This window comes from Alligator mississippiensis, chromosome 3 (assembly GCF_030867095.1).
Source record: "Alligator mississippiensis isolate rAllMis1 chromosome 3, rAllMis1, whole genome shotgun sequence".
NCBI classification, from domain to species: domain Eukaryota; kingdom Metazoa; phylum Chordata; order Crocodylia; family Alligatoridae; genus Alligator; species Alligator mississippiensis.
In genome coordinates, this window is record NC_081826.1 from 48038004 (window position 1) to 48065894 (window position 27891).

Here is a 27891-nt window from a genome sequence, read left to right on the forward strand (position 1 = left end):
GCAATGTATGCGATGTGGAAAGAGCTGGGAAATCTGTAGAGAGAACTTAATGCTAAGGCTGCGCTTTAATTGAGTGCCACCGCACCTTTCAGAAAGAAGGCGAACGTATATAGTAAGAGAGAATAGGCTCCAATCCAGTCCACAGTCCAATGCCTTGTAAAAATCCTCCAGCTTCCTTTTTCATTTGTGGCTACAGGAGGGTGTGGGGAAGAAGGTGAAGTATTCATTCGCCGAGACTGAACTCCTCTCTTGTTTTAAGCAGGCTATGTGATTTTCACCTGGTTATTCTTATGTGAGCGTGTGTGCGCGTGAGGGAGAGCGCGTGTGAGAGAGTTTCTAGCAGACATGACGCTTGCTCCCAGGCTCTCTCGGAAGTCCTCTCTCGCGCCGAGCCCGGCAGGTTGTGCGGGCGAGGCGCGATCCAGGCCAGCGCAGCCGGGCGCCGGGTGCTGTAGCCGCCGCTCCCGCCCGTCTCCTTTAAGATGCAGGCGAGGAGGCTGCCCGGGGAGGAGGAGGAGTTATGTAGATCACAGATGAACATTCTGGAGTGGAGGAGAACGGGGCGAGGAGCGAGCCGAGGCAGAGGCAGAGGCAGAGGCAGGCAGGCAGGCAGCCGAGGCCTTTCCCAGCAGGAGGGGGAGGAGGAGGAGGAGGAGGAGGGAGAGGGGGGGGGGGAGGACGAGGACGACACCGAGAGGCGGCCGCCGCGCGAAGGAGAAGCCGTGCAGGAGCTGCGGCGGCACTTGGGCGCCACATTCCCTCCTTACGAGACTGGCGATGTGGATGAGCAGGAGCTGACCCGGCTGCCGCGAGCCGCGTTGTGGAGCCGAGTGTCCGCTTCTCCTCCTCCTCCTCCTCCTCCTGCCCCCGCGCGGCTCAACCCGCACGCGGGGGTTCCCGCCGGCACGGGGCTCGCCCGGTCGTGGAGCAGGAGCGCTTCCGCCCGCTGGAGCCCGGGCACTATGATCGTACTCCCATTCAGCACTGGGAGCCGCTTGGATTTCGTGCAGCCGGCCCGCGGGGGGTTCTTGCAAGCCTTGCTTTGGATTTTATGTGCTACGGTGTGCAAAGCGGAACAGTATTTCAATGTGGAGGTAAGATCGGGCTCGGGGATGTGAGATGAGAGAGAGCGGGCTGCTGCTCTGTGCGCGCATCTGGTTCCGGTTTTTCCTCCCCCTTCCAAGGGCTGCTTCTGAAATATTTGGGTTGATTCAATAAAGCAGCAGCTCCCCAGCCATGTCTTGTGAGCAGCCAGGACACGCGCGCACACACTCTTAACATACACACACACACACACACACACACACACACATATATATATAACACGCACACTTAACACATATATACAACACACACAACACGCATATATCACAAACACATCACACATATCACACAGACATATCACACATCACATACACATCACACACATCACGCACACATCTCTCTCTCAAGCACACACACATACATAAAGGTTTGTCTTTCCTGCAGCAAATAGCCCAGGTTGTCTGTTCTGAGATCTCGTGTTTGATCTGTGCCTTTCAGACCCACAATCCCGTTATCTCTGGCCGCACAAAGCATGATGCTGAGCGCTAGAGCACATCACTGTGCCCTGGCAGTGCCCCTCACATATGGTCTGTGTGAAACCCTAAACACAAACCCCCGTGGCACAAGAAAAGCAGCTGGGATGCAATACATACAGAACAGCTCAGGGAATGTGGCACCATCATCCCTGACTTCAGATGTGTTGCTCTTATTATTTCTTTGTGGGGTTTTGTTTTGTTTTTTTGAGGAAGGATGAATGAAAGGGAATCTGAGGTGGGCCTGAGGTGCGGGAGAAGGAAATGTGCTAGATTAGCATATTTCTTTGTCATTAGATATTTGTCAGAATATTAATTGAAACATATCCATTTTCTTGTAACTTGAAATGACTGAACAAATGGCACATAGGTGCAGCTACTGAACAGAAGTTGGAGGGCGGGGCAGAGGAAGAAACTGTTTTTTTTCCTTTAACACAGAATAGAAGAATAAATGTGGGGTTACCCAGGCAGGGCCAACCTTAGGAAATTTGCTGCCATAGTGAAATTTTAGGGTAAACCTCCATTTCCAACTCCTCCTCTAAGCCAGCCAGTTTTTCAGTTGTTATTCATGCTTTCCATTAAGTACTTTGACTTTTTCTCTTTCTTGGAATTAGTCTCTCTTCCTTTTCCTTCCTTGATTCCTTTCCTCCTACTGTTTGCCCTGATGCATCTTTTTGTTGATGAATCTTTTCCTGATTCTTTTTTTCCCCTAATCTCTCTTTCACTCCAGTTCTTCCAGTTCTCTCTCTCTCTCCCTTCCCCTGTGCCTCCCTACTTTACACATTTCTCCAGTCCCCATTCACATTATTATTCTGTCCTTCTGTTACCTCCCCTTACTCTTCTCTCTCCAGTCTGCCTCACTGAACTTTCTGCTGCACCCATACACAGACACTTGCTCCCATCCTGACTCTCTCACACACACTTGTATTCCTAGAACTCCTTCTGATACAAATTTATGCTTGTCCCCAAGATCTTTCTCTCTCCCGCATGCATTCCCACCCACACGCATCTGTCCCCTCTTCTCACAACACCTCCTTTCTCCATCCCAGCTTCCACCCATGAGGCTGAAGTTGATTCCTTATTCCCAGTTCCCATTTCTTTAGTCTCGGTTCCTGGTTGTTTTCTCAAAGCTAATCTTTACACAGTTAATAAGGACCCACAATTAATAACTTCACCCTTAACTTTCACCTACTAATGTTTGTTCCTGCCCTTTCCTTCTGGTAACAAAATCTTCCTCAGATGTACCCTGGTCCCTGGATCAGGTCTTACCATAACAAATCCTTACGTTTAATGTCTTTTTTTCCCTCCACGCACATCTCCTCAAACCACTATTGGTGTCCCCCAAGATAGTAAATTCCCCCTATAACCTCCCCAAGATCTTTTATGTATCTTGTTCTGGTTTCACCCACAAAACTCACCAGCATGTACACTTTTGGTCTGCCCTCTGAATGCTCTTCCGTCATACAATACCAGTTGTATGCTTTCTACCACTAAGAGTTCACCAGCCACAGATTTTTTGGGCTCATCTTCCCAAGATCTCTTAACATAAGATGCATCAGTGGTCTTGCCTTGTATACCCATTATAATCCTAGTTTCTCTACCCCATCAGTAAGATCTCCTCTTCTAACCACACTTTTGGTCTTCCTTGTCACTACTGCTTATCACCACTATTATTTTGCCCCCTTCCCCCCCACCACATTTTCCCCCAATATATTGTCCTTGTATTAGATTGTAAACATTTTGTGGCGGGGACCATGACTTTAATTGTGTTTCTGCAGTGGTTAGCACAATGGAAACCTGACCCTGATAACAGTTTTTGGAAACTACTGCAATCTAAGTAAATATTACACTTTTACACCTCAGGACTCACTCAGGCATTTTGATCTTTTACTTGTCCAAGGGCTCAGTTTCCTTTTTCCACTTGTGGATATGGGCTAGGCAGTTGGATAGAAAGGACACAGCCCTCTGTACCCTCTCTAGGTTTTCCACACTAGGGGATAAAGAAGAAATTCTAGTTACAGAGCTTCCTCCTTCAACTGTAGATGGCTTTGCCGGCAGCGGGCTCTTCTGGAGAGACGGGCAGCAGATGGAGCTAGTGTGGGAGGCAAAGAGAAAGAGAGAGTGAGCCAGAGAATAGTTTGAGTGGAGCATGAAGAGAAGGCCAGCCACAATAGGAGAGACGATTTCAAGGAAAAGTAGAACCACTCATTTTTGTCACCCCTGCTTTATGGAAAATGGCAGATTTGGGGGACAAAGAGAGTACCATGAAGAATAAAAATAGCTGGGGGTGGAGGGGTGGGAGCTAGGGGAGGGAGCAGGTACCCATGAGATTCTGTACATGCTATCTTTCTTTTCCTTTGGAGTGTAATGCCTTCATCCTTAGATAGAGCTGAATTTTTCAGTTCTTTTGTTGTAATACTGAGAGTAACCATGGTCACAAAGCAGGGGAATGCACAGCAAAAGATTTGGTAATAGTATGGTGGTACTGTGCCACTTGATTCCTTATGTCTGCATCAGCCCTGTAAAACTCTTAACCTCTGCACTATATCACTAACACAGAGTATGGTGACTTTATTTCAAGAGCCATTAAACTAAACATTGAAATTAGCCTGTCTCTAAAAAGTGCCCTTGGTCAAATTCATTGCCACGTGATTCTGGTAGTTTGGAAAACAAAAGATGATGTTATTGCTTTTATCCAAAAAGGGACTTTCTATGAATTCAAGATTTATTTATTTTTACATGCTCTTGTTATACTAAAACTTGTATGAAATGTTGATATACCTGTTGGGCATTTGAAATGTGGGTCTATCCTTTTCCTCTTGTAATTGTGCTTCATTTAGTCTAATGTTACGTGTTAAATAACATTTATATATAAATCTTGATTTCTTTGTTTATGACTCAGATTTGTTAGGCTGTGAGCAAGATTAATTCTCAAGGGATATTCTTGAAGTTCATAGTTGTTAAATATTGGTAATATGTTCTTGACAAAAACATAGGATGCTGAACTTTGTACTCTTGTGAGAGCATTACTGTCTTTTATTAATTTATGTTGTCTGCAAAATTTGTTCTGGCTATAGGGAAGAGTTTCCAGTGCTTCCAGTGGTAGCTGATTTGTAATTTCTGAAATGGATGAACATCACTGATAACGTTTATGTAATGTGTAGTGTTTTGATAGATATAGCTCAGTGAGAAATGTAAACAAGAATAATATATTTATTGCGTTAACCACAGTATTGCTTTAAAGGTTCCACACTTAATGTAACTGAAGTGAATGCAAGGGTTACCCTGACTCATATAAGAGAGCGCTGTATCCATGGTTTATTTTAAGTATTCATGAGTGTTCAAGTAGCCACTGTGAAATCTAGGATTCATGTCAGAATCAGTTAAGGAAGCTTTTAGCTTTTATTTTTTTAAGTTTACGGTCATCATGAGAGTTTTGGTGATCATCCTTGAACACATTGCCTGTATCATAGGACAGAATAAAATCTAGACTGTCAAACTCCACTGTGCTGAGACATTAATCATAATAGCATTGTCATTGAAGATGTCAAGTCTACTTGTGTGAGCAATTGTGTACCAATGATGATAAGTTCTCAGGCTATCCCCAAGTGTTTTGTTTAGGTTTACTTTGGAAGTAAGATGCATCCATGAGATTCTAAAATGGGATAATACCTTTTACCAAAATATTTGAAATTTAGACTCATCCTGCTAAATGAGTTCTTTGGTATAGAATTCCTGTAGTAATCTGCCGGGATTTTTTTTTGAAAATCTATGTAGAAGAATGTCATTTTCAGGTGAGAAAATACTTTTCTATCAGGTTTTTAATTATTTCTTGCATTGCTTGATAATTAAGAATTTCCTTGGCAATTTCCCCTGTTGAAGATCCACCAGAGGAATGTCTCTACTAACATCCATAGGGGTTGGCAAGGATTAAAACACTAAATGTGGCTCTTAGATGTGTAATGTTTTCATAAAGCTGACACTTGTCTACAGTTAGGGGTCTGGGACAGACATTGTGTAAATTGGTTTGAGCCAAACAATTAAGTCTGATACTATATTCAACCAGGTTTATCTCAAACCAGTTTCAGCCATTCTCAAACTGGTTTATGTGCATTGAACATCTGTTCTGTTACAGGTTTAAACCAGTTTCTGATCACTTAAACTGCTTTATGTTTAATGTCTCTCCCTAGCCTAGTGTTTCTATCCTTCAGTCGTTTATTTACATGGCATTAGAACCAGGTTCACAATTTTTAATAGAAAAAGTTATCCTCAATCAAGCTGCCTGTGTCAACCGACGACATAAATATCATAAAACTGTTTTCATATCCAGACTCTGATCCTGCATATCCTTACTTGTGAGGGTAAAGATGCATTGGCCTGGCAGCCTTATCCAAGTCAATGGAACTGAGCATTTGAGTAAGGATTATTGGGTAAGAGAGGATTTGGAGAATCCTGGCTGGTCTCATTAAGTAGATCCGTGTTGTGAGAAATCCTAGCAACAATATTGTTCCTCCTGATCTCTTGTCTAATGCAGACTATTATATTCTATTTTCTACAGCCTTCTGCTATATATATTTATATGCTTGGGACCCTAGGGGAGATCTTGAAGTGAGCATAATTTTAGTATGAGCTATACCTGAAAACAATGCAGCCTTCTCCCTCCACTCCTTTTTAATAGACGTGGCACTTAAATTGCATATTGAGGAACAAAACACACTGAAATCAAAACTTCAGAGAAATACTGTCAAGCAGTATTCTTCTGCGGCAACAAGCAACTGAGAGCCTCTTTGTTTTCATTGTTAACAAACTTCACAATTAGTGTCCTACTCCTGCTGAATGGTAAATGGGTGACCTTTAAATCCCTATGCTTTGGGTCTTTCTGAGTGTAAAAACTGATCATTTTAACTTCAGTCTGTAATTGTGAGGGGATAAACAATTAATTGGGAGGAAAAATTCTGCCAGTTTCACCTTTATGTGCTTTTCAATTGGGAGCTTTAGTCATTAGGATTGCACGTTCTGTGTGGTATTGTAATAAGAGCTTGTTAAAAAGGCAAGCCTGAAAAATGCATGCAAGCAAGCAATTACGGATATTTTTGATACTAAGTATAAAACCACTGCCATGTGTACTGAAAGGAGCTCATCCCACCCTTAATATTAGTTTTTAGGTACATTAAAATATTTGAAGGTGCAAGTTCTTCCCTTCTCACTCAGAAAAAAAGCATCCTTTGAACTGAGTGCACTTTTTCTGAAGGAGTGCAGGTCAATATTCTGTATTGTATTGTAGAAGGATGCAGAACTATCTGTTAATACTGGCGGTGGGTGTGGTTAGCTTGATATAAGGTCTGTTACTTGGAAACAAATTTTGATGTGCTTTAGTGTTGTCTCTACTTACTCAGGAAAAGCAGACACAAAGAAAATGAGCTGAAAAGGCTTCTGATGAACCAAGCTATAGATCTAGCATCACACCGCAGCATTAATATAAATTGATTTTAATCAGAAAGTTACAGCTCTGATAGGTAACGGAAGGCTTTTCTCATTCTTCCATCATAAAAGGCAGGTACTACTATGCCGCCTTTCCGGTGTGAAGAAGAAATATGCATGCAGATTAAAGATTGGATTATTGCATTACCTGCCATAATTCAAAAGATACTTCCTGCATTCAAGAATGCCAGTAGATTAATCTACCACAGGAACGAAATATACATTTTAATTACCATCAGGATTTTAGGAATGCTTATGGGCCCAACTGTCTGCGTACAAACACAAAACCAAAATATCCTCTCTGTCACAAAATGTTTACAGCCTAATATGGTAACTCTTTAGGGCTAATATGATCTTTAAAAAGGTTTAAAATTATAATGTATCCTATCTTGTGTTACTGTTTTTCATTTGGCTGGTATTTGAACATCAGACTAGTACCACTCAACTTTTAAGAAAAAAATGTAGTTAAAACATATAGTAAACACTGCATGGTAAACATAGTAAAAGGTAATATATTAATACTTTATGATATATAATCTTGATACCATAAATATTGAATTTATTGATTTAAGTTTATTCTACTTCCATCATCTAAGAAGCTATCCTACAACAAAACATTGTGAAATTCATATATTTCCATTTAGTGTTTTCTCAGAGTGAGTATACCATCTCCTTTTAACTAGTTTTAGATTTATGCTTCTCTTTGTCAGTTTTATTTGAATCCATCTAAAAGGTCAGTGCTTGCTCTCGGCACCTCTGCTCTGCTTATACACTTGGTAGGACTGAGTTGTAAGAGTTTATAAAGATGGAATGCTGTATTATATAGATTTTAAAACATTTTAAGTTGCATCTGTTCTCCTAGCCTTTCTACCCCTCCAGCCTTAATGTACGATCAGTTTGTGGAGTTAAAATCCTACAGGGCTTCTTATTGATAATGGGTGGAGATATTTAATGCAGCATCCCTCTCCTGCACTCTTGTTTAATTGCTCAGGCTGCTCGCCTCTGTTTTGGATTACAATTTATTGTCTGACCACTTGCCATCTCCATTTTCCATCCTGTTAAAGGGCAAGTTGAATATGTTTTAGTTGTTATTTTGTGTTATGTCATATAACAGATTTGGTTTCAGTTTGCATGAAGAAGACCTTGATTAGAGTTACAAGCATGATTTGCTCAGTATAGAAATGGATTTTTTAAAATAATTATGGATAGAGCTTTATCTTTTAAAGGGAGGTCATGCTACTGGGAACCTTTATTTGTTGGTTGCTTGGCAACTGTTCATTCATGTTACTGCTTATCACCCTTCATTACAAACATCTTTTACTGTATGGTAAGAGCAATTAAGTTGTAACAACTTCTTTCTGTGTTGAATTAAAATTGACAGAAATTATAGAAATAGTCATTTTTATCTATGTAATTTTATCTTTTGATTGAAACCGTTGTACAGTGTTTCTGTACATTGTCAAGAGCTGCTTTATAGCACTTTGGAAGCAGCTGTATTTTAGTAGCAGGCAAAGTGATCCTTACATGCTTTGTAGTGGATTGTAAAAGATAACAAATGAAAAGTTTATACTGTCATTTCTTGCACATTCAAGTATCCCACCGATTCCAGAGAAAGGTTGATGGGCCTGACCTCGAGAGGAGCTAAAAAATCACTTCAATCCCCATTGATTTTAATCCAGTGAACACTTAGAGGCAATCAGAAACCTGCAGGACTGGTGTTCAGATCTGAAGTACTTCAAGTTTGGACTCTGTGCTTGAAAAGTGCTGCAAAATTCTGAGTTGAAAAGCAATATATAACAGTTATTCTTACTACTCCTGCTCCAGTGGACATACAGCCAAAACAGTGAACCACAATACTTTCTGTAAAAGATTCAAGCCACTTTACACTTGGTATAAAACAATAGCAGCTTTTATTACATGGCATGAAAACAGATTCATAAAGCGTATGATTTAACAGCTGTTTTGTAATGTAGATGAAGACTTTTTGTAATAGGTTTTTAGCTGTTCTTTACAGGCCGGATTGTGAGTAAGTTTACAGTGGGGAAGGGTTGGGTGAAAGGGTGAAATAGTTTCCTGTCCATGTTATACACTAGTCATAATTGCAGACCCTGTTGTTTGGGAGGAGTTCAGGGCCTGCTCTTTTCCAGGAGAGCCACGTGGACAAGGCGAGTCTGGGTCTCAGCCCCTGCTTCTCCATTGGTCTGTAGATGGTGTAGCCCATTCATTCGGGAGCTTGGAGAAGGATTGTGCCCCAAGGACTAATCCCTCCCTGAATTTCTTTTGGGAACAACTCAGCCCCACCCTCCATCATTAGGCCTGTCTTTATATGACACATATGACACAATCTGGCCCTAAATGCTGTAAGATGAATCCATTATATTTTGCAATTCCATCAGCATTTTTCCTGGTATGACTTGCTTGGTACTGATTCAATAAGATGATTTAATGCTTCTCTTCCCTTCCTTTATTATCGTTTACACTGTAGGTTGGCTTCACACCTCCATGTAAAAGGATGTCCTCAGGCAGTTTGGCCTTTAATTATTTCCTCATCCTCTGGGAGAAAATCAGGGCTCTTTGTTTCCCTTGGCCTGTTTATTTTTATTGGTCCACAACCATATCTCCACCCTCTAATGTGAGGGGCAAGCAGACAATGGGGAAGATTCCTCTTCCAGGGAAAGAATTGCAGTTAAAGGGCTGAAGGAAAGTGACAAAATTGTCAGAGCATGGTTAGGAAACCAAACAGGAAAACACACATCCCTTAAATGGGAAGGAACCTTCTTCCCTGACTTGTATCAGTGGATGTCCATGGAATGTCCCCAGGGAGGAAATGACTTCCCTTTTGTGCCATCTGGAGGTGATTATACTTTCACACAACTCTTCCTCACCTCAGACTTTGATCGCCTAATATGCTGGTGGCAGCTTGGTTTGACTCACTATCTTTTTCATAAACTGGCATGCGGTGGTTCAGGCCATGGCCAGAATAGTAAGGATGACTTTTCATTATTCATTTCTTATTGCAGTGTTAATTCATTGTTAATTGTTAATAAAAATAAATAGGCTGTTTGTCATACATTCATTATTATTACTACTAGAAGGGTGTGTCTACATGTACGCTTTACTTCATATTAGACTAATTTAATGTGCAGTAAAAAGCATCACTGTCTACACGTGTACCACAATTAATGTGTAGTAGATTACTCCGGCATAGGATAGTCGCATCAGACACAGGCACTATCCTATGCTGCAGTAAATTACTGCACGTAAACTCACGTGTAGATGGTGATTTTGGGATTAGTTTACTCCCATTATATTCAGTTGCACTAATTGCATGTGTAGATGGGCCCAAACTGAAGTACTAATCTGCAAAAGGATTTGAGTCTTTGCAGTGGGGCTTTTTCTCATTATTCCTTTCTATTTTGAAAGATGTGTTCCATTTTTAGTTTCCTGGTAGACTGTGATGTACTGTATCCTCATGCCACTTCTTACTGTTATAGATGTAAAATGCACTTTTCATGGCTTTTTAGTATTTCTTGGTATCTTGGATATGCTGGCAAAATAAGAAGGAAAGCAGTGATATTCAGGGATTATGTACTTTTTGAGAGCCAGACAGCAATGGTTGTATTCCTAGTTGTACCAGAGTTCTTCACAGAAGAAATCATTTTACATTCTTGTGTGCTGTAGGTCCCCATTCATAACATGGAATGATAATGTTTGCCATCTTTTTAAAAGTACATTAAGACCTATAAAGTGCTGTAGTGCTAAACATTGTTGTTTGTTTTTGTACAAAGAAGGACCCTCTACATTATTTTTTCTTTCTACTAGTAAAATAGTGAATATATGAATAAGCTTTAATTTTTAGGTTTTCTTGAAAGGTCTTTAAGCATGTCAGCCAGAAAGCCAAAACCGTAATTAATTACAAGTAGGCAGTTTGCTTAAGAGCAGTAACAGAACAGAAAAGGCAAACAGGATTTCTGCAAATACATTCCAACCCACATATAAAAAAATGTACATTTAGAACTATGCCTTGATATAACATACTGGCAATAAAGTTAAGTGGAATTTTATAAGCACCTGATTTCACTTATACAAATCTCAAACTCTCATTATAGAATTAAATTTACAGTGATTCATCTTAGCCTAGAAATGAAACTTATTTAGACTGTTTGACCTGAAGCAGAGAGACCTGGTTTGATAACTGGGTGGCCAATTGAGACTTAGATGGAATTTAGGCACCTAAGTCACAGCAAGTGATCTATTCCATGTTTACATCCTCAAAACTTATTGGGCACTCAAATTCATTTAGTGTCCTTGGACTGAGGAGAACCCTAGACACTTGAATTGGGACATCTGCACATGCACAGAAACCTCTCCCCAACAAGTCCGAGTAGAGGCATCTAGCTCCTGCCTAAGCTCAGTTTTGATGCAAATATGAGGTGAAGCAGCACACACACACAAAATCCTTATAGTATCCAATCCAGTAGACAGGCATAGAGCAAATTTAATCCACTGAAGAGCGCTGAATTCAGAAGAGAAGAGAAGCGGCTGTAGTTGGTATTAGACAAGAACATAGCCAGAAGAGGTGGTTGTGCATGTGGCTACAGGACACTTTGGGTAGAAGCGTTCTCCGGTTTTCCTGCTAAATTACCAGTGGCAAAAAGGTCAAAATTCATGAGGCTGACGGCAGAGCAAGAAAGGGAGCATGTGATTCCATCCTAGTAGTTATGGCATTCAGTTGTGCTATTTCTTTGAATTGCTTTCCAGGGGAAGGCACCGAATTTTTAAGCTCACCAAGATGAAAGCACCTCAGTGTCCAACCTGAATTTCAGTTTAAGAGATCTGGCATAGTCATTCGTGAAGTAGATGGCAGACCTGGGAATTGAACTTATGTCTTCATGGTCCCAATCCTGTGTTTTAACCACACAACTTTCTTCGATGTAAAGTTCTTTATCATACTTCTTTCTCTCATGTTTTTCATCCTTTTTTCTTTCTCCTCACACTGTCTTGCTTTAGATCTGTGCCTGAAGCCATGAAAAGTCATCAGTCATTATTAATGAACCATAGAATCATAGGACTTGATGGAAAAGACTTAAGTCATATAGTCTATTTCTCTGCCAATGCAGGATTGTTTCCTATTGTATATTTTTTAGTGTTTTGTTAAGTCAAGATTTAAATGTTAACAGTGATAGGGTTTTCAAAACCAGATTGCAATTTTTTGCAATTTGACAAAATTGCAAAGGGAACCATCATACTCTAAGGGTCCTTAACAGTTCTTTTCCATTGCCATCAGCAACAACAGCCTAAAGATGACTGAGAGTCAGACAATAATAGTCAATTTCTTTGTTCTGCAATCTGAAATGCTGGCAAGTGGTTATACATGAACATAGATGAAACATACTGATTGGTAATTCAACGTGTTTCTCTGATTTGACAGAATCAAAAGCACATGGGGACTCTGATAAGAGGTGGAGTTCTTTCAATCCTGCACCCTGCTTAAAGTTCAGTTTTTAGAAAGTAAAAACACAGGTATCTGCCACTATATTTTCTAAAGAAAATTTGATAGGATTAGGATGTGTCATTGATTATCATTAATCAGCTCTCAGGATGCATTAAAGAAATAGGACTTCTCAGAAGGGATTATGTACAGATATTCACTTGCCCAGGAGAAACTGTCCCAGGAACTAATTAACCCTGGTTGTTCCTGGGTTATTTTTTCTCTCAGAGCAGAACGTCAGCACAGTCATGGTTTCTATTGAGAGAGCAGCAACCCTCACAGTAGAAGGTGATTGTCTGTGGCCTGAATAGACACAAATTTGCCTAGATATGATGGGTGTCATGAGCATATAAGCAAATGCAATAACAGTTCACTGCAATGTTGTAGTATATTCCAACCAAAGATCTCAAGATTCTTCCCAGGTATTAAAAATGCATTCATTTTCCTAAACAAAGCCTGAGTAAATGAGCTTGGTTCAGAATAACAGAGGTTGGATGGATGGATCAGTGAGCAAGCTGTAGATTTGCACTCACCCATAGTTTCTCCATGAGCATGTGGATGTGATTAACAGTCTGTAGTTCTGGGCATATGTATGCCACCTCCAACCATGCTAGGTAGCTCTGCTGTGAAAACATATCTACCTGCTTCTCCCTGCTCCATACTTGCCAAGTACCAAAATACATGGATAGCTGCTGCTTGGTGTATGCCCACTGCCATCTCAAACTCTCATTCTCAGGCATCTTATTAGCATGTTCTCAGTGCTGCTTTAGTGTGTATGTTAGATTTTTTTTCAACATTTGGCATGTGCTGAGCAAGAGTAAGTGGGCAAAACTACAAATACATGTTGCATTTGTATTGGGACTAATTGTGGCTGTGTTTGTCCTGGAAAAGAAATGTTGTGGGATTGTTGTGTAAATACACTGTCCTTCCAGTCGAGTATTAGTGCATGGCAAAGCGCACTGCAAATTTTCTGCTATTGATTTCATGATGCAGTCCTGGGACAACTGTTTAGATGTACTTAACAATATCCCAGGACATATTGTTAATGCTCCCCATTCTGCAAACTTTTTTAGGGGTTGTCCTCAGACAGTGTACATGGGCCTCTGAATCTTCACACTTCGTCCCAGGAGAAAATGGTTTCTGCCATGTCAGATGTAGCATCTGTTTGTAGTTTTATCCAATCCCTCTCCTGTGGACATCAGTGGGACATTTGCCATACCCTCACTGAAAGCATGATTAAGCCTTAACTGACCTGCCAAAGTCTGTGCCCAAAGTCACAAACAGTGTCTGTGGTAAATCTGACAATAGAGTCCATGGCTCCTAACTGTTAATTTGATGCTGTAAAAGACTGATAATACTGTCCTTTCTTCCTAAACTTAGGCAAATCTAAACATCTATTCATTGCCCTAGAGGGGAAAGAACAGAATGTTAAGCATTTTTATAAACAGTAACTAATTAGAAAAAAATATCTGAGAAGAATAAGCTAGTTAAATGTCTATTGTCTGACAGACAATCCCCAAGAAGATACAAATGAAAATAGCATTTTAATCAATCTACTGGGTAGGAATCAGCAAGCCCTCAAGATAGCTAAGTATTAATTATTTAGCAACAGATTCACAAGAAAGGGCAAAAATACCCTATAGCATTCAAAACAACTTGCAATAAATACCCAGAAAATATGCCTGTAGCCGAAGCATTAATTTTCAAAACAATATAAATCTGTATACTATTTTCAAAAAATGTAAAAAGGTAACTTATCCACAATGGTGTAACATGACTGTAAACTCCAGGGTAGTTAGTTGTAAGTAGCTATCTAGGAGCTTATAAATATATACTTTATTTATTTAGCTGCAATTTTATTTTTAATTATTTTATCTTTAATTATTTTATTACAATAGAATATATTGCAGAGCAATTTAACATACAGTTAAATTTCCTAGTTAACAATATCAGGGCATGTCTCAGGTTCAAGCCATTTAGGTTTTTCCATTGATGTTATATAAACACCTTGCTCTGGGAATGAGGGACCATAAACCCAACTGGATCAGAATAAAGAAAATTTAATTTAGGATTATCTCCCAAAATCAAGTCTTAAAAAAAAAAAAGACCTACCAAAAACCCTGATGTGTTGTCCTTCCATTTTTCTAGTAAACCATTTTAAGTTATTTTTACCTTTTCTATATTGTTTTAGATAACATAAATCTGTGGGTCAAAACTAATTTCAGATATGTAAAGAAACCATAACACCACTGCATCATTTTCTTCCAGAAAATCTTTCATGATATTTAGCTCTTTTTTGTTTTTTTACAACAACAGTTTTATTTAATGGGAAAAAATAATATCTTAACTCTTTGGCTAAGTACAGACAGTCAGAATGCCCGAGGCTGAATCGATTCAGTCTTTGCAGGTTAGTCTAAACTGCATAGATTGAACCAGTATGCAAGTGAACAGACATTCACTTTTGATTCTGGAAATGCAGCCACATGCCTGCAGTGACCCTGGCTACAAGCTGGGAAGCACTAGAGCACGTCTCCCTGTTCAGCTGGAGCAGACAGCTTGGACCAAGATTAGCCTGCCCACCCTGCAAGGGGGAGGTTTGCAGGGAAGGTTCAAAGCATTCTGGGATACTAGAGGACTAAGATGTAACTTGACTCTGGAGGAGATCTGCAACAGAAGGTCAATAAACTGATTCAGATTAATTAAGCTACATACATCCAAGTTTATCTTAAACCAGCTTTGGCCATTTTGAAAGTGGTTTATGTGCACTGAATTTCTGTGGTGTTACAGATTTGAACTGGTTTCCAATCACTTACAGCTCCTTATGTGTAATTTCTAGCCCTAGCCTTTGTGAACAATTTCATTTATTTTTCCTGTGTTGAACAGTTACAAATGTCCAACTCGGGATCCTTAAAATTCTAGTTTATTAGGCGGATTGAAACACTGTAATCATAAACCTTGGGGCTGGTCCACACACACACATGCACACACATACACACACACACACAGTAGCAGGCTCCAGAGTCAGGTATACCTATCCTACAAGCGCTGGAGTCTGGGAATTCAAGAGGGCACCACTGAGGGTCACTTTTCACTGCCTTTTATCTGTCCTTGGCAGACTTTGGTGACTCCCCAGTTTTCTGGTTTGCCCAATCCAGGGGTCATTGACCCTTGTGGGACTTCCCCCCCCCTCGGTGGCTACTGGACAGCATCTGTCAGCCCCAGGGGTCGTCCGCATGTACGTGCAGGTTTGGGAGTCTGTTGATGAATTTAGAATAGGGCTCTGGTTGTGGTCGATCTGGAGATATTCAGCCGAAAAGTTGGTCTCTGGTGTTGATTAAGTCAGGCCAGGGCTTCTAGCCCTTGATCAGTGAGGTATAGAGATTTCCAGGTTGTTATACTGTCTTCTATTGAGTTCAGCTTCCAGGTGATAATTGCTGCCTGCTTCCATGTTACACATTCAATCACTGATTCACTCACTCTTTCAGAGGCCAGCCTGATACAGGGAAGGGCAGTTTGATTCCTGCCTTTGTTAACAATGTTACAATGTATAACTTACTAAAACACATTTAGTTGAAAGTTGAAAGGTGAGGAGTATAAAGTATAAGCTACAAATGCCATGGCACACAAATAGATAAAAATACCAAACTACAAGGGGAGATACAAAATGCACACATACAAATTTTAAAATACAATTCCTTATCTTAAAGCGAAAGAGAGAGGAAGGAAGAAAAGGTAGAAAAAGAGAAACATATCCAAAGAGGGGAGAGCAAATGCAGGCAAGAGGAAAAGGGGGCTTTCTGCTACATTAGAGGAAAAGGGGGCTTTCTGCTACATTATTCCCCCCCTTGACATCGGCCTTACACAAGGGTGATGTCACTATACTGTTTGAACACCATTGTTCAGCTATATAGACAGGAGGTGTGTCATCTTCAGCTGGTTTGAAGTTAAAACAAAGGTTAGGCAGTTAAAAGATATTGACAGAGAAAAGCCTTGCGGGGTGGGAGAGAGAAAATAACATAACGAGGTTGATTTGAACAGTTACAATGGTATAGTTGTCTCTTTGCTTATTAAAATATGATTTGAATGCAGTTTTTTTTTTTTACACACATCTTATTATACTGATACTCTAAATAGCATTTAAATCCTTAAGAGAAGTACAGAGAAAAAACAAAACCAAAAAAAACCCCAACAAAGTATACATGACCCTTAATAAATATCCTTTTGCTAACCAAGTGGAATATAAAACCTTTTGAGAATTGCTGCCCTTGTTTCAAATATCAGAACAACTTTCCAGTCCAACCGGACGGAAGTGTTCTGGTCTGGGATCCACAGACGGGTCCAATTTTTAGATGAGGTATTACCAATTACCCTTATTATATCTTTATGATATCATATCTATTTAAACTGACAACTTAAAACAAACCAGACAAACAAACACAAAACATATAACAAGACAACACAAACAGACAAGACAATTTTTGCCATGGCTGTGATGAGGAAGATGCTGCTGATAGTAGTGAGGCCTCATGGTTTGTCGGTCACCTTTGACTATACTGTGGTTTCTGCAAAAGAAAACAAACACACACAAACCTGCCGAGGAAAACTCCTTGCAGCGGCTGATTATTCATATTTACAAAGTGCAATGCTGACGTGCAGTGGCAGTGCACACAGCATTTTCCGTTTTTTTGGGTACTTTTATAGTGAAAAAGTGGAGCAGTTACCTACAGCAGGGTGGCCGTCACAAGTCAAAGACTTCTCTGGCCTTTTCCTGCCTCAACATCGAGGTGGGCACTGATCAGCCCGTCCGATGCGTATTTTCCAACGGCTCAGAGCCGTTCCTTCCTGCTAGCCAAGAAGGGTGGCCGGCAGGGTTAAGAGATTGTTCCTCAAGGGTTAGGTGGTTGGTGGCTCATTTTTTTTTTTTTTTCTTTTCTCCAAGCTGGGTCACTGGGATGCTCTCCTCATGACACAAAGAATCCTATTAACAAGGCTAGATTCAGGGTTAGATCTATTCTGCCCCCTTAAACAGTTTCTTGGGACACATGTACCCATTTTCCTGATTTAGGTCCCATTTCCTCCCATATACATTTAGTGCAGCTCCGGTGTTCAGGAGTGCAGTGGTATACCCTTGAGTTCCCACCGTAACAGGTATTTGGGGTCTCCCTCCTGGATCCCAAATGAGGGTCCCCAATTTCTCCCATGAGCCAGGGCTTTGCTCAGGGGTCCCATTACGGGGGCTCCATCAGTGCTCCTCAGAGACTGGGGCTGAGGCTGCTACCCTGTTAGAAAGGGGAGGTGCTGCTCCCTTCCTAGTCAGCTCTGCCATTCTGATAAGCAGCTCGGCTAGAGGCTTTCCATGCCATCTCCCTTTTGGTTCCCCATGCTGCATTAAAAACTTCCAAACTGCTGACCGAATCCCATTTTCCCCCTCTCTTTCCTTTGATACCCTGGGGTTAACCCAGTGTGGGCTGGGGCAATAATTTGGACCCCCAACCCCCCTATCAGTTTTGGGGTATGCACTTTCATTAGAATAGGTAACCATATAATTTGGTGTGTCATTAAGCTTTTCTTTGAACTGGGTGGCTGCAATCGCCCCCCCTTGACGTCCAGTTAACCTCTCTGCATCCTGAGTCCGGGCTAGGACTTCTCCCAGCACATATCTCCCAGTCTCTCGGAGCGGCCCCATCAGTCCAATTATGGGCTGATGCATCCCCTCCTGTACCTCCTTCCAAAACCCAGGAGGGTAATCTATACTTCTTATGTCTGAAGTCCTTTTGTTCTCCTTGTCTAGGGGCAGAACCGTCCCTGACAGCAATCCCAGCATAACACACTGGATCACATAGTCCCTAACAGGTTCCCCAGGTGTCTGGTGGCTAGCCCCAAACTGTCCCTTAAATGTCTTTCTTCCCAAACTGATCCCCAAACCCACTATGCTCCGGAGAATATTGTCTCCCCCAAAGCTGTCCTCCTGATCCATAGCTGCCTGAATCTCTGGGGTGGTGCAAGCCCTTAGTAGGCGGTGCCATTCCCGGACACTCATGGTTTCACACTCCACTACATTCAGGGATTTCTGCAACCACTGTCCCAAATTCCTAATGTTAGCAGATCCCAGGGTCTTGCCCAGGGCTGCTAGATCAGCTCCACTGAGGGGGACTGTTACCTGTGTGGTTTCTGTGGGTTTTCCCTGAGCATCCCGAGTGACTGAGGTCCGCGTGATTGCGCTCACCTCAGGCACCAGGGTCCTTTCCTGATCAGACTTAGGGTCTTCAGGAGAGGGCTCCCCTGCATCCTCTGGATCTCCCCATATCTCCCCACCCCAAATCTCTCCTGGATTGAAGGGGATGTCTGGATCCCTGGCTTGGTCTCCCCAGATGACAGCTGCTACTTGCAGGCTGCGCTCCTGGTGTTCCTTTTTTAAACGGTTAATGGTATTTAGACAGGGGCCATGGTTGACCTTGGCTCTCTTCTCAGCTTGGTCTTTAGCCATTATTTTTACCAATTTTTGCAAGGCTTCTCGGCTAGCCTTTTTTTGGTCCAGTAATTCCAATTTTTGGGCATTGTCTTGATTTATTTTTCTCAATTGCTCATTTTCATTTTCCAAATTCCGAGACAGCCCCTTTAGAGTCTGATTACTGGTTTCCAATTGAATACATCTATCTTTTAGAATTCGGATTAGCTCCTCCTTTTCCTCAATTTCAAAGGCTCGCTGAGCTTTTTCCTCAGCTGCTGTTTTTACAGCATGCCACAGCAGCCAGACCAAGGCACTGTGTTGCCTTTGAACCGAGGGTTTTTCACAAAGGCAAAATCTTTCAAATTGAGATTCAATGTCCCCTATGGAAAAGCCTGGGGTGCACACATCCTCCCTCCATGGGCTGGGTCCACCCTTCAGAATCTCCCTATGGAGAGGGGGAATTTCCTCCTTCCGTACCCACTTATCTTCTTGGCCTCCTGCTCCAACCTTAGGGGCTTTTTTCCTAAACAAAGACATTTTCCTCAACATGCCTCAAGCCTCTCAGTTTCCTTGAGTCCTCACGCTCCCAACCCGACTGCCCCTGCAGTTCTATAACCAAATCCCTTCCTTGAGATATGCTCACCCCCTTGGGTGACAACTAAATCCAGACCCCTCCTTGAGTCTGCCCACCCCCTTGAGTGAGTCTAAATCCTAATCCACCCCCTTGGGTGACAACTAAATCCAGACCCTCCTTGAGTCTGCCCACCCCCTTGGGTGAGTCTAAATCCTAATCCACCCCCTTGGGTGACAACTAAATCCAGACCCTCCTTGAGTCTGCCCACCCCCTTGGGTGACAACTAAATCCAGACCCTCCTTGAGTCTGCCCACCCCCTTGGGTGAGTCTTAATCCTAATCCACCCCCTTGGGTGACAACTAAATCCAGACCCTCCTTGAGTCTGCCCACCCCCTTGGGTGAGTCTAAATCCTAATCCACCCCCTTGGGTGACAACTAAATCCAGACCCTCCTTGAGTCTGCCCACCCCCTTGGGTGACAACTAAATCCAGACCCTCCTTGAGTCTGCCCACCCCCTTGGGTGAGTCTTAATCCTAATCCACCCCCTTGGGTGACAACTAAATCCAGACCCTCCTTGAGTCTGCCCACCCCCTTGGGTGAGTCTAAATCCTAATCCACCCCCTTGGGTGACTATTGCCCACCCACCTCCGTGGACGTGGGTTCTATCTGGAGACACAGTCTCCCCAATTACCAATCCGCTAATAATCCTAGAATAATGCCCGCATTCTCCACCAAATAATGTTGAACAGTTACAAATGTCCAACTCGGGATCCTTAAAATTCTAGTTTATTAGGCGGATTGAAACACTGTAATCATAAACCTTGGGGCTGGTCCACACGCACACATGCACACACATACACACACACAGTAGCAGGCTACAGAGTCAGGTATACCTATCCTACAAGCGCTGGAGTCTGTCGTTGAGGCTTCTTTCAGTGTGGTATTATCTTCCAGAAGGGGGTAGCCGGCTGGTCCTTCTGGCTGGACAGGTCTGGTCGAGTTGGAGATCAAGAGGGTGCCACTGAGGGTCACTTTTCACTGCCTTTTATCTGTCCTTGGCAGACTTTGGTGACTCCCCAGTTTTCTGGTTTGCCCAATCCAGGGGTCATTGACCCTCGTGGGACTTCCCCCCCCTCGGTGGCTACTGGACAGCATCTGTCAGCCCCAGGGGTCGTCCGCATGTACGTGCAGGTTTGGGAGTTCGTTGATGAATTTAGAATAGGGCTCTGGTTGTGGTCGATCTGGAGATATTCAGCCGAAAAGTTGGTCTCTGGTGTTGATTAAGTCAGGCCAGGGCTTCTAGCCCTTGATCAGTGAGGTATAGAGATTTCCCGGTTGTTACACTGTCTTCTATTGAGTTCAGCTTCCAGGTGATAATTGCTGCCTGCTTCCATGTTACACATTCAATCACTGATTCACTCACTCTTTCAGAGGCCAGCCTGATACAGGGAAGGGCAGTTTGATTCCTGCCTTTGTTAACAATGTTACAATGTATAACTTACTAAAACACATTTAGTTGAAAGTTGAAAGGTGAGGAGTATAAAGTATAAGCTACAAATGCCATGGCACACAAATAGATAAAAATACCAAACTACAAGGGGAGATACAAAATGCACACATACAAATTTTAAAATACAATTCCTTATCTTAAAGCGAAAGAGAGAGGAAGGAAGAAAAGGTAGAAAAAGAGAAACATATCCAAAGAGGGGAGAGCAAATGCAGGCAAGAGGAAAAGGGGGCTTTCTGCTACATTAGAGGAAAAGGGGGCTTTCTGCTACACCTGGATACCAAGATTACTTGCATTTTGTCTGAGCAGTCATATAAAGTTAGAATAATTTTTCCTCATAAGTTAATTGCTTAGATGGCTTTTCCACTGACACATTAGAATAGTTCTATCTATATACAGGATGTTTTCCTAAGCTAGGGACAGGAGCCAGGAGCAATCTGGGCACACAGCTACCATGGCTCCAGCCCAATCTGCAGCTGGCTTGGAAGGGCCTTGCACCCATAGCCCATCCTGGGTCGGAAAGCCAGTCAGACCCTGTCTGAGATCCTTGTGCCCGTGACCAAGAGGGTAGACAGGAGAGTTTAATCCCCCTCTCTGCCCCCTCCTTCACCTGTGGCACTGCCCTGGCCAGTATCTGGCTCTGCCCCCCTCTTGGGGGACAAATGTGCCAGGGGCTACCTCCCCTTTCCCCCTTTAAGCACACCCCAGTGAGGGTCCCTGCAAGCCAGGGTGGGGGCTTAAACCCCTTCCACAGTCATACTCAGTGGCCTGTCAGGGTCTGACCACACCCTTCCCCCAGCTCAGCTTCCCTTCAGCCTTGCAGCTGCTGCCGAAAAGAAGGGAGGGCTTGCTCTAGCGCCCCCTGGCTTCTAGCCTGAGCCACTGCAGGATTGTGGCTGCATTTCCAGAATCAAAAGTGAATGCCTATTCACTTGCAAATTAGATCAATCTATGCAGGTGAGACTAACTTGCAAAGATTGAATCAATTCAGGCTTGTGCTTTTTGAATGTCTGTACTTAGCCAAAGAGACAGTATCAAGTCATATTGGAACAACATTTTTACATTTTGTAAAAGGGTACTTAGTCAAAAAGTGATGTTACATAAAATGTTTCCATCTAAAACTTGAACTGAAAAGGGTTGTATAGCCACCAGGTTCATTCAGAAATTATGTTAGTATGCAAAGGTCATGAGAATTAAAAGAAAAAAAAGTTAGGATCTTTTTATTTGCCTCTGGCTTTTGGGCATTTACATTTTCAAGTGTTTTTCTGTCAGAAGGCCTAGATTTTTTTTTAAAATTAAAGCAAAGATTATGGTGCAATGGAATCACTTGAGGACCTGGGGCTTTGAGGAAAATCACCAATATTGCAATTCATTTTAACATCTAAGGCAGCATTTGACAACTTTTTAGATCTGCAGGCCAGAAATAATCTGGCTCGGGCCCAAGGTGGGGTGGTCTTCCAACCAGGCTCTTTTTGCTGCCACAGCTACAGCTTTTCCTTGCTGATTTGTCTCCTTGCCCATGGGCTGGACTGGGGGTGCATCTCTTAGATTCAGGTGAAGTCCCTCTCCACCAAAATGCTGTCAAAACTCCTAGGTATGCCACCCTGGCCCAAGCAAATTACTGAGTTAAAAGTGAGGGCAAATGTATTATGCACTACCTTTTTCTAACTGCTTTGGGTATCTGCTCTTCTCTTGCAGTAAGTGAAAAGTAAACTGAGTCAGCTTACCCCTAAATGAAACAAGGCTAAGTTAGCAAAATTTGCTTCTGCTTCATGTGGAAGCAGACCTATGAATGTTCCGTCCCAAATTTTAACTTGGTATACTGTATTTATTCAAATCCAAAACAAGGGTTTCAGCCTAATCAGACAAAAGCCTCTTCCTGGCAGATGTTGTGCCTGGCTTCCCTCGAGGCTGTTTCCCAGGTCTCCCTCCCTGTGTGCCTGGGAATTTAGGTATGGGCCCCACCCGGCCAGGCTCCAGGCACTCCCATTGGGGGAAAAGGGGTGGGAGTGTGGGGACCAGTGCACTATGGGTCTGGGCTGGACTGGCCCTGCATGCTGCAGGGGCACCAGAGCTGCTTGCTATGGGACTGGGTCAGGATGGCCCTACACGCTGCCACTATGTGCAGCCGGGAACTCAAGTGGGCATGCAGGAGCTGGGGCTGGGTGGGGCTGGCCCTGCACGCTGCTGCAATGGGCAGCCAGGAACTGGGACAGGAGCTGCATATTACAGAGCTGGTTGGGACTGGCCCTGCCTGCTGCTGCCAACTGCAGCCAGGGACTGAGGTGTGAGTGCGGGGAACTGTGCAGTATGGGTCCAGGTGGGGCTGGCCCTGTATGCTGCCACCATGTGCGGCTGGGAACTGGGGTGGGAGATGCAGCTATGGGGCCAGGTGGGGCTGGCTCTGCACCCTCCCATCAGGTGCAGCTGGGAACTTGGGTGGGAGCGCTGTGGAGTCAGGCTGGGGTGGCCCTGCATGCTGCTATCATGTGCGGCCAGGGACCGGGGTGGGCTAAGTGGGGCTGGTCCTGCACCCTGCTGCCAGGTGTGGCCGGGGACTTGAGTGGCAGTACTGTGGGGCATGGTGAAGCTGGCACCACTCTCTGCCACCACTTGCGGCTCCAGGGAATCGCACACTCCAAGGACCCTGAGGACCCCTGCACGCACGCATTCTCCCATCCCCCTACTCCCCCACCGTACTCCCAAACACACCAATACCTTCCCACAGCCCCCCACACACTTCTACCCCCACCATAACCCCACACCCTCCCATACACTGCACCCCCCACCTTACGCCCACACACACCCACATGTTCCCACACACCCCCACCCCAACCACATACCCCACACTCCTCTGCACCTATTCTGTACTCACCCTCATGCCCCACACCCCCACATACCACCACATACACACTCTGCAAACACACACACTGACATTACCCCCTTACCCCCACACACAATATACAAGAGTAAGACTGTATTTTGAGCTGTTATGCAATCTCCTCTAGATACCCCATGCAAAAACATGAATCAGGACAAAATACTTTTAAAACTAAAATTAAAATAAGCTATAGTAGATGTTTTATTTTTTTAGTATGTGGTTTGTTATTTTTCCTCTTTTCAAGATGGCAGCCTCCCCTCCCAAAAGGAGTACTTTTGCGGCAAGAGGAAGGACTTCCAGTGGCAAAATTCAAGGATTAGGGACAGAATTTCTGGTCCCAAAATGACAACCAGGGGGCGGGGCACCCATCAAGGGGCAGGACTACCCTTGGGGCCCTTGACAGCTCACCAAAACTTGTTAAGTGGCCCTCCAGCCGAAATAATTGCCTGCCCCTGATTTAGTACAATCATAGCTTCTTTTTTTTTAACAAAGTTTTTAGCTGTCACAGTTCAGCTGCAGTTAGCTCTGCAGTTTTCAGCTGCAGAGATGCTTGAAAATGAGAACTGGGTGCATAACAAAGACTCAGAAACAATTAAAGACAAATGGAAAAAACCCCAGATGCATTTTTAATAGCTCATGGTTTTTAACCACACACACCTTGTGCTTTTCTTGTGGGGAGAGGACCTGACTCCTGATCTTTGAATATTGGACATTGTCATTCATTTACTGTCCTCAAATTAGACATGGTCCTGAAAAAAAAAACCTGCTTCTTTGAGACAAGGTGCTCAGGAAGAGTATTGGTGAAGTTTGGTTTGCAGGATTAAGCCATTTTGGAAAATTTAAAGATTCGGCACCTCAGGGTTTCTATACGTATGCCAGTATGTTTAAAGGAGTCAGGATACAAGCAGGTGAATACCTAGCCATGGGTAAAAGGGTACATATAGGTCATTACTACAAAGCAGCTGATGTGTGGTAAACCCTGCTCTCTTTTATCTTCTGGTAATTTGTTCCTCTGTCCATACCCTTGTCCCTTTGTTATCCACTAGGCTGTCCTTGAATCAATGATCAAAAGTGTTTAGTGTCAGCCAGCGGCCAGCAAGAGTTTAATTTTAAATGGGTATTGTGAAATTTATATTGCTGTAGAAGTTGTTTCTGAAATCTTTCATCTTGCTTACCATTGACTCCAAGCTCAAAAGCATTGAGCATAGTTCACTTCTTTGTACCTTGGTAATGTATTGCAATACTTGGTGCACACACATAGCCACTATTTAATATCCCTTGAAATCCCAAGGCATGACAGATTAATTTAGGAAGAGAATGATAATTTTATCTTTGAATTTTGTTGCTATCACTTGAAATTAAATCCTCACAATTATTTTAATTAAATTTTAATTTTATCTTTTTTTATGATAACTTCTGAGAGGTGCCTAACTGAGGAGGTCCTTGCCCTGAGGAGCTGAGTTGTATCCTTTGCAGAGGGTTTGTCCATGCCTGCATGTACCACATTCTGTGCCATGTGGGAAGCTTATTAAAAGTACTTTTTTGTTAAATGGGCATAATCAATCGCACAGTGCTGTTGAGCCTTGTGATGTTAGGCATTTTTCTTAAAGCCACACCTAGAATCATAAGGATTTCAGCTTTCATTGAAAAGTAAATTGCTGTCCCTTGTGTCTTTGGAGAAAAGCCTGAAAATGTATACTGCCCAAACACTCCCTTATATGTATTATTAAAAAACTGACTAATGATTTTTAACTTGTTTTAGTTGGAAATGCCACATGATGCATATTCACAAGGGATGATCACTTGCAGCAGGGTTGGACAGTTATTTGGGCTGGACGGACACTTAATGAGATTCGGTGAGCTGTTGGGGGGGGGGGGGAGGCTGACCCCATGAGTGAGGGGCAAACTGATCCTATCTAACCTGCCATTCACTGCCAGGAGCCTGGGGAGGGAGGGCTGCAACCTGTGTTGCTCTGCTGTGTGGCAGCTGGGCTTGGGTCAGTGTGCAAGCTCCTCTGCTCCCCCCTCACCCCCTGCAGGCTAGATGAGCCACTGCTGCTGCAGCATCGTTAGGAGATGAATCCATGCCAGCAGTGGAGGGAGAGGGGGTGCTTAGCCTAGGGCAGCCACCCCGACTTTCCCATTGTGGTGCAGCGGAAGCAGCTGGATCACTCCCTGTCCCATGTGGGCCTGGCTGCTGGTGACCACAGTGCTAGAACTGCGCAGCTGCAACACCAACAGGAAGCCAGGTGTGGGGGGGAGGGGGGGGGTGGATATGGTGGAGCAGAGGAGTCTGCGTACTGCTCTGCTTGGCCCAGTCCGGCACCAGTTGTGGCAGAGCAGAGCTGTGCAGGGCACAGCCCTCCTTTTTCATGCTCCCAGTGGTGGCTGGCAGGCTGGATACGATCAATTAGCGGGTCAGATACAGCCCACAGGCCACACTTTGCCCATCCCTGGCTTAGAGGAATCCATCCCAAATGTTTATTTACCATTTTCTTTACTTTTTTAATGATCTTCTTTTTCAACGTTAATACTAGCATGAAAGAAAAATAGATGAATGCTGTTCTTATCATGAGGGTATCCAAGGAAACATCAGATTATACTCTGTTAACTCAGATTTAGTTGAACTGCTAGAAAGACAATGTTGAACACCTCAAATTTATTTTCAGTTCTGAACTTTTATAGAGCCAACGCTTCTTTGATATTACTGACTTTTCTACCATATAAGGTGGTACTCTTTTGTATCTTGATTCATATTTTATACAAAAGCCAAACACATTAGTACTGCTTTAAAAATGTATGCTTTTGTACCTTCTTCATTCAGCAGGGGACTTTGAACAAAATACAGATTGCCCTTGTGGAGAGATCAGGTGTTTGGATGTTTTAGTACAATACCATCAGTGACATTTTTAGAAAGTTATGAGTGACTGAGGACAGGGTGAGTTAAAGCAACATATTAGGTATAGTCATTACTAATATTTCAACAATAATAAAATCAGGGAAATTCATGATGTCATTCTACTTTTAGCTGCTTTTGACTCCTCAGCCTAAAAGACCCATTTACAGCTGGATTGATCAAGGTAGCCTTTGGCATCAGCCTGGAGTGATTCTGCTCAAACTCATGTTTCTCGCATTTTACCAAGGTGCTATAATTGTTCTGCCACTGCACTCCAAAGTGTACAATAAATACAGCTCCTGAAAAACTGTAACTTCTTGTATTGATAGATTTAATTTCTTTTTACTTCACCATAAAGAAGTCACAATGATATTGAAAGGAGTCAACTGTTTTCAGATGTTTAGAAAAAGGATACAAGGAAAGCAGACAGTTCATCTCCAAGGGTTCTGGGTTTTTTTTAGTTTTCTCAGGGAACAGTCATAAAAAAAGAGACGGCTAAAGCAGAGAGACAGAGAGGAAGAAATAGGGAAGCCCTATAAATATGTTCTTTTTTCCTCAATAGACTCTTTACTCATTTGTTTGCTTTAGTATTTTTGTCCAGTTTTCTTTGTTACAGAACAGATGAAATCTTAACTCCATTGACCTCAGTGGGATTTTGCCTTCAGGAGAGCCAGGATTTTGCTTCGCATGTTTCAAGAAATTAATGTAAGAACATAAGCAATGCCGTACGGGGTCCATCTAGCCCAGTGTTTTTTTTGGTCTGACAGTGGCAGTAGCAAATGCTTTAGAGGGAGAGCATATGAACAGAGCATACTTAAGAGTGATCCATTTCCTGTAATGGTCCCTCTCTGGTCTCCACAATCATTTGTGTAGTGATGTCATAAGATACATTCCTGACTGTTCTGTTTGATAGGTGTTACTGGACTTATCCTCCGTTAATTGGTCTAATACCCTTTTTTAACCTGGTTATACTATCTGTCTCTACAACCTTCTGCAGCAGTGAGTTCCAAAAGTTAACAATGCAGTATGTAAA

The 27891-nt window shown here is 42.9% G+C and overlaps 1 protein-coding gene across 2 annotated transcripts in view; it reads left to right on the plus strand.

The window, feature by feature from the left end:
• The first annotated feature begins 528 nt into the window (after window positions 1-528).
• MMP16 (matrix metallopeptidase 16) overlaps window positions 529-27891 on the plus strand; it is a 326417-nt gene continuing 299054 nt past the window's right edge. The window contains exon 1 of one of the 2 annotated variants that reach the window (XM_014610178.3): window positions 529-1094. In XM_014610178.3, the coding sequence (XP_014465664.2) occupies window positions 534-1094 (561 nt within the window). In that variant the 5' untranslated portion in view covers window positions 529-533. The remainder of the gene's footprint in view (window positions 1095-27891) is intronic. The other variant, XM_019486726.2, reaches the window with a different exon arrangement.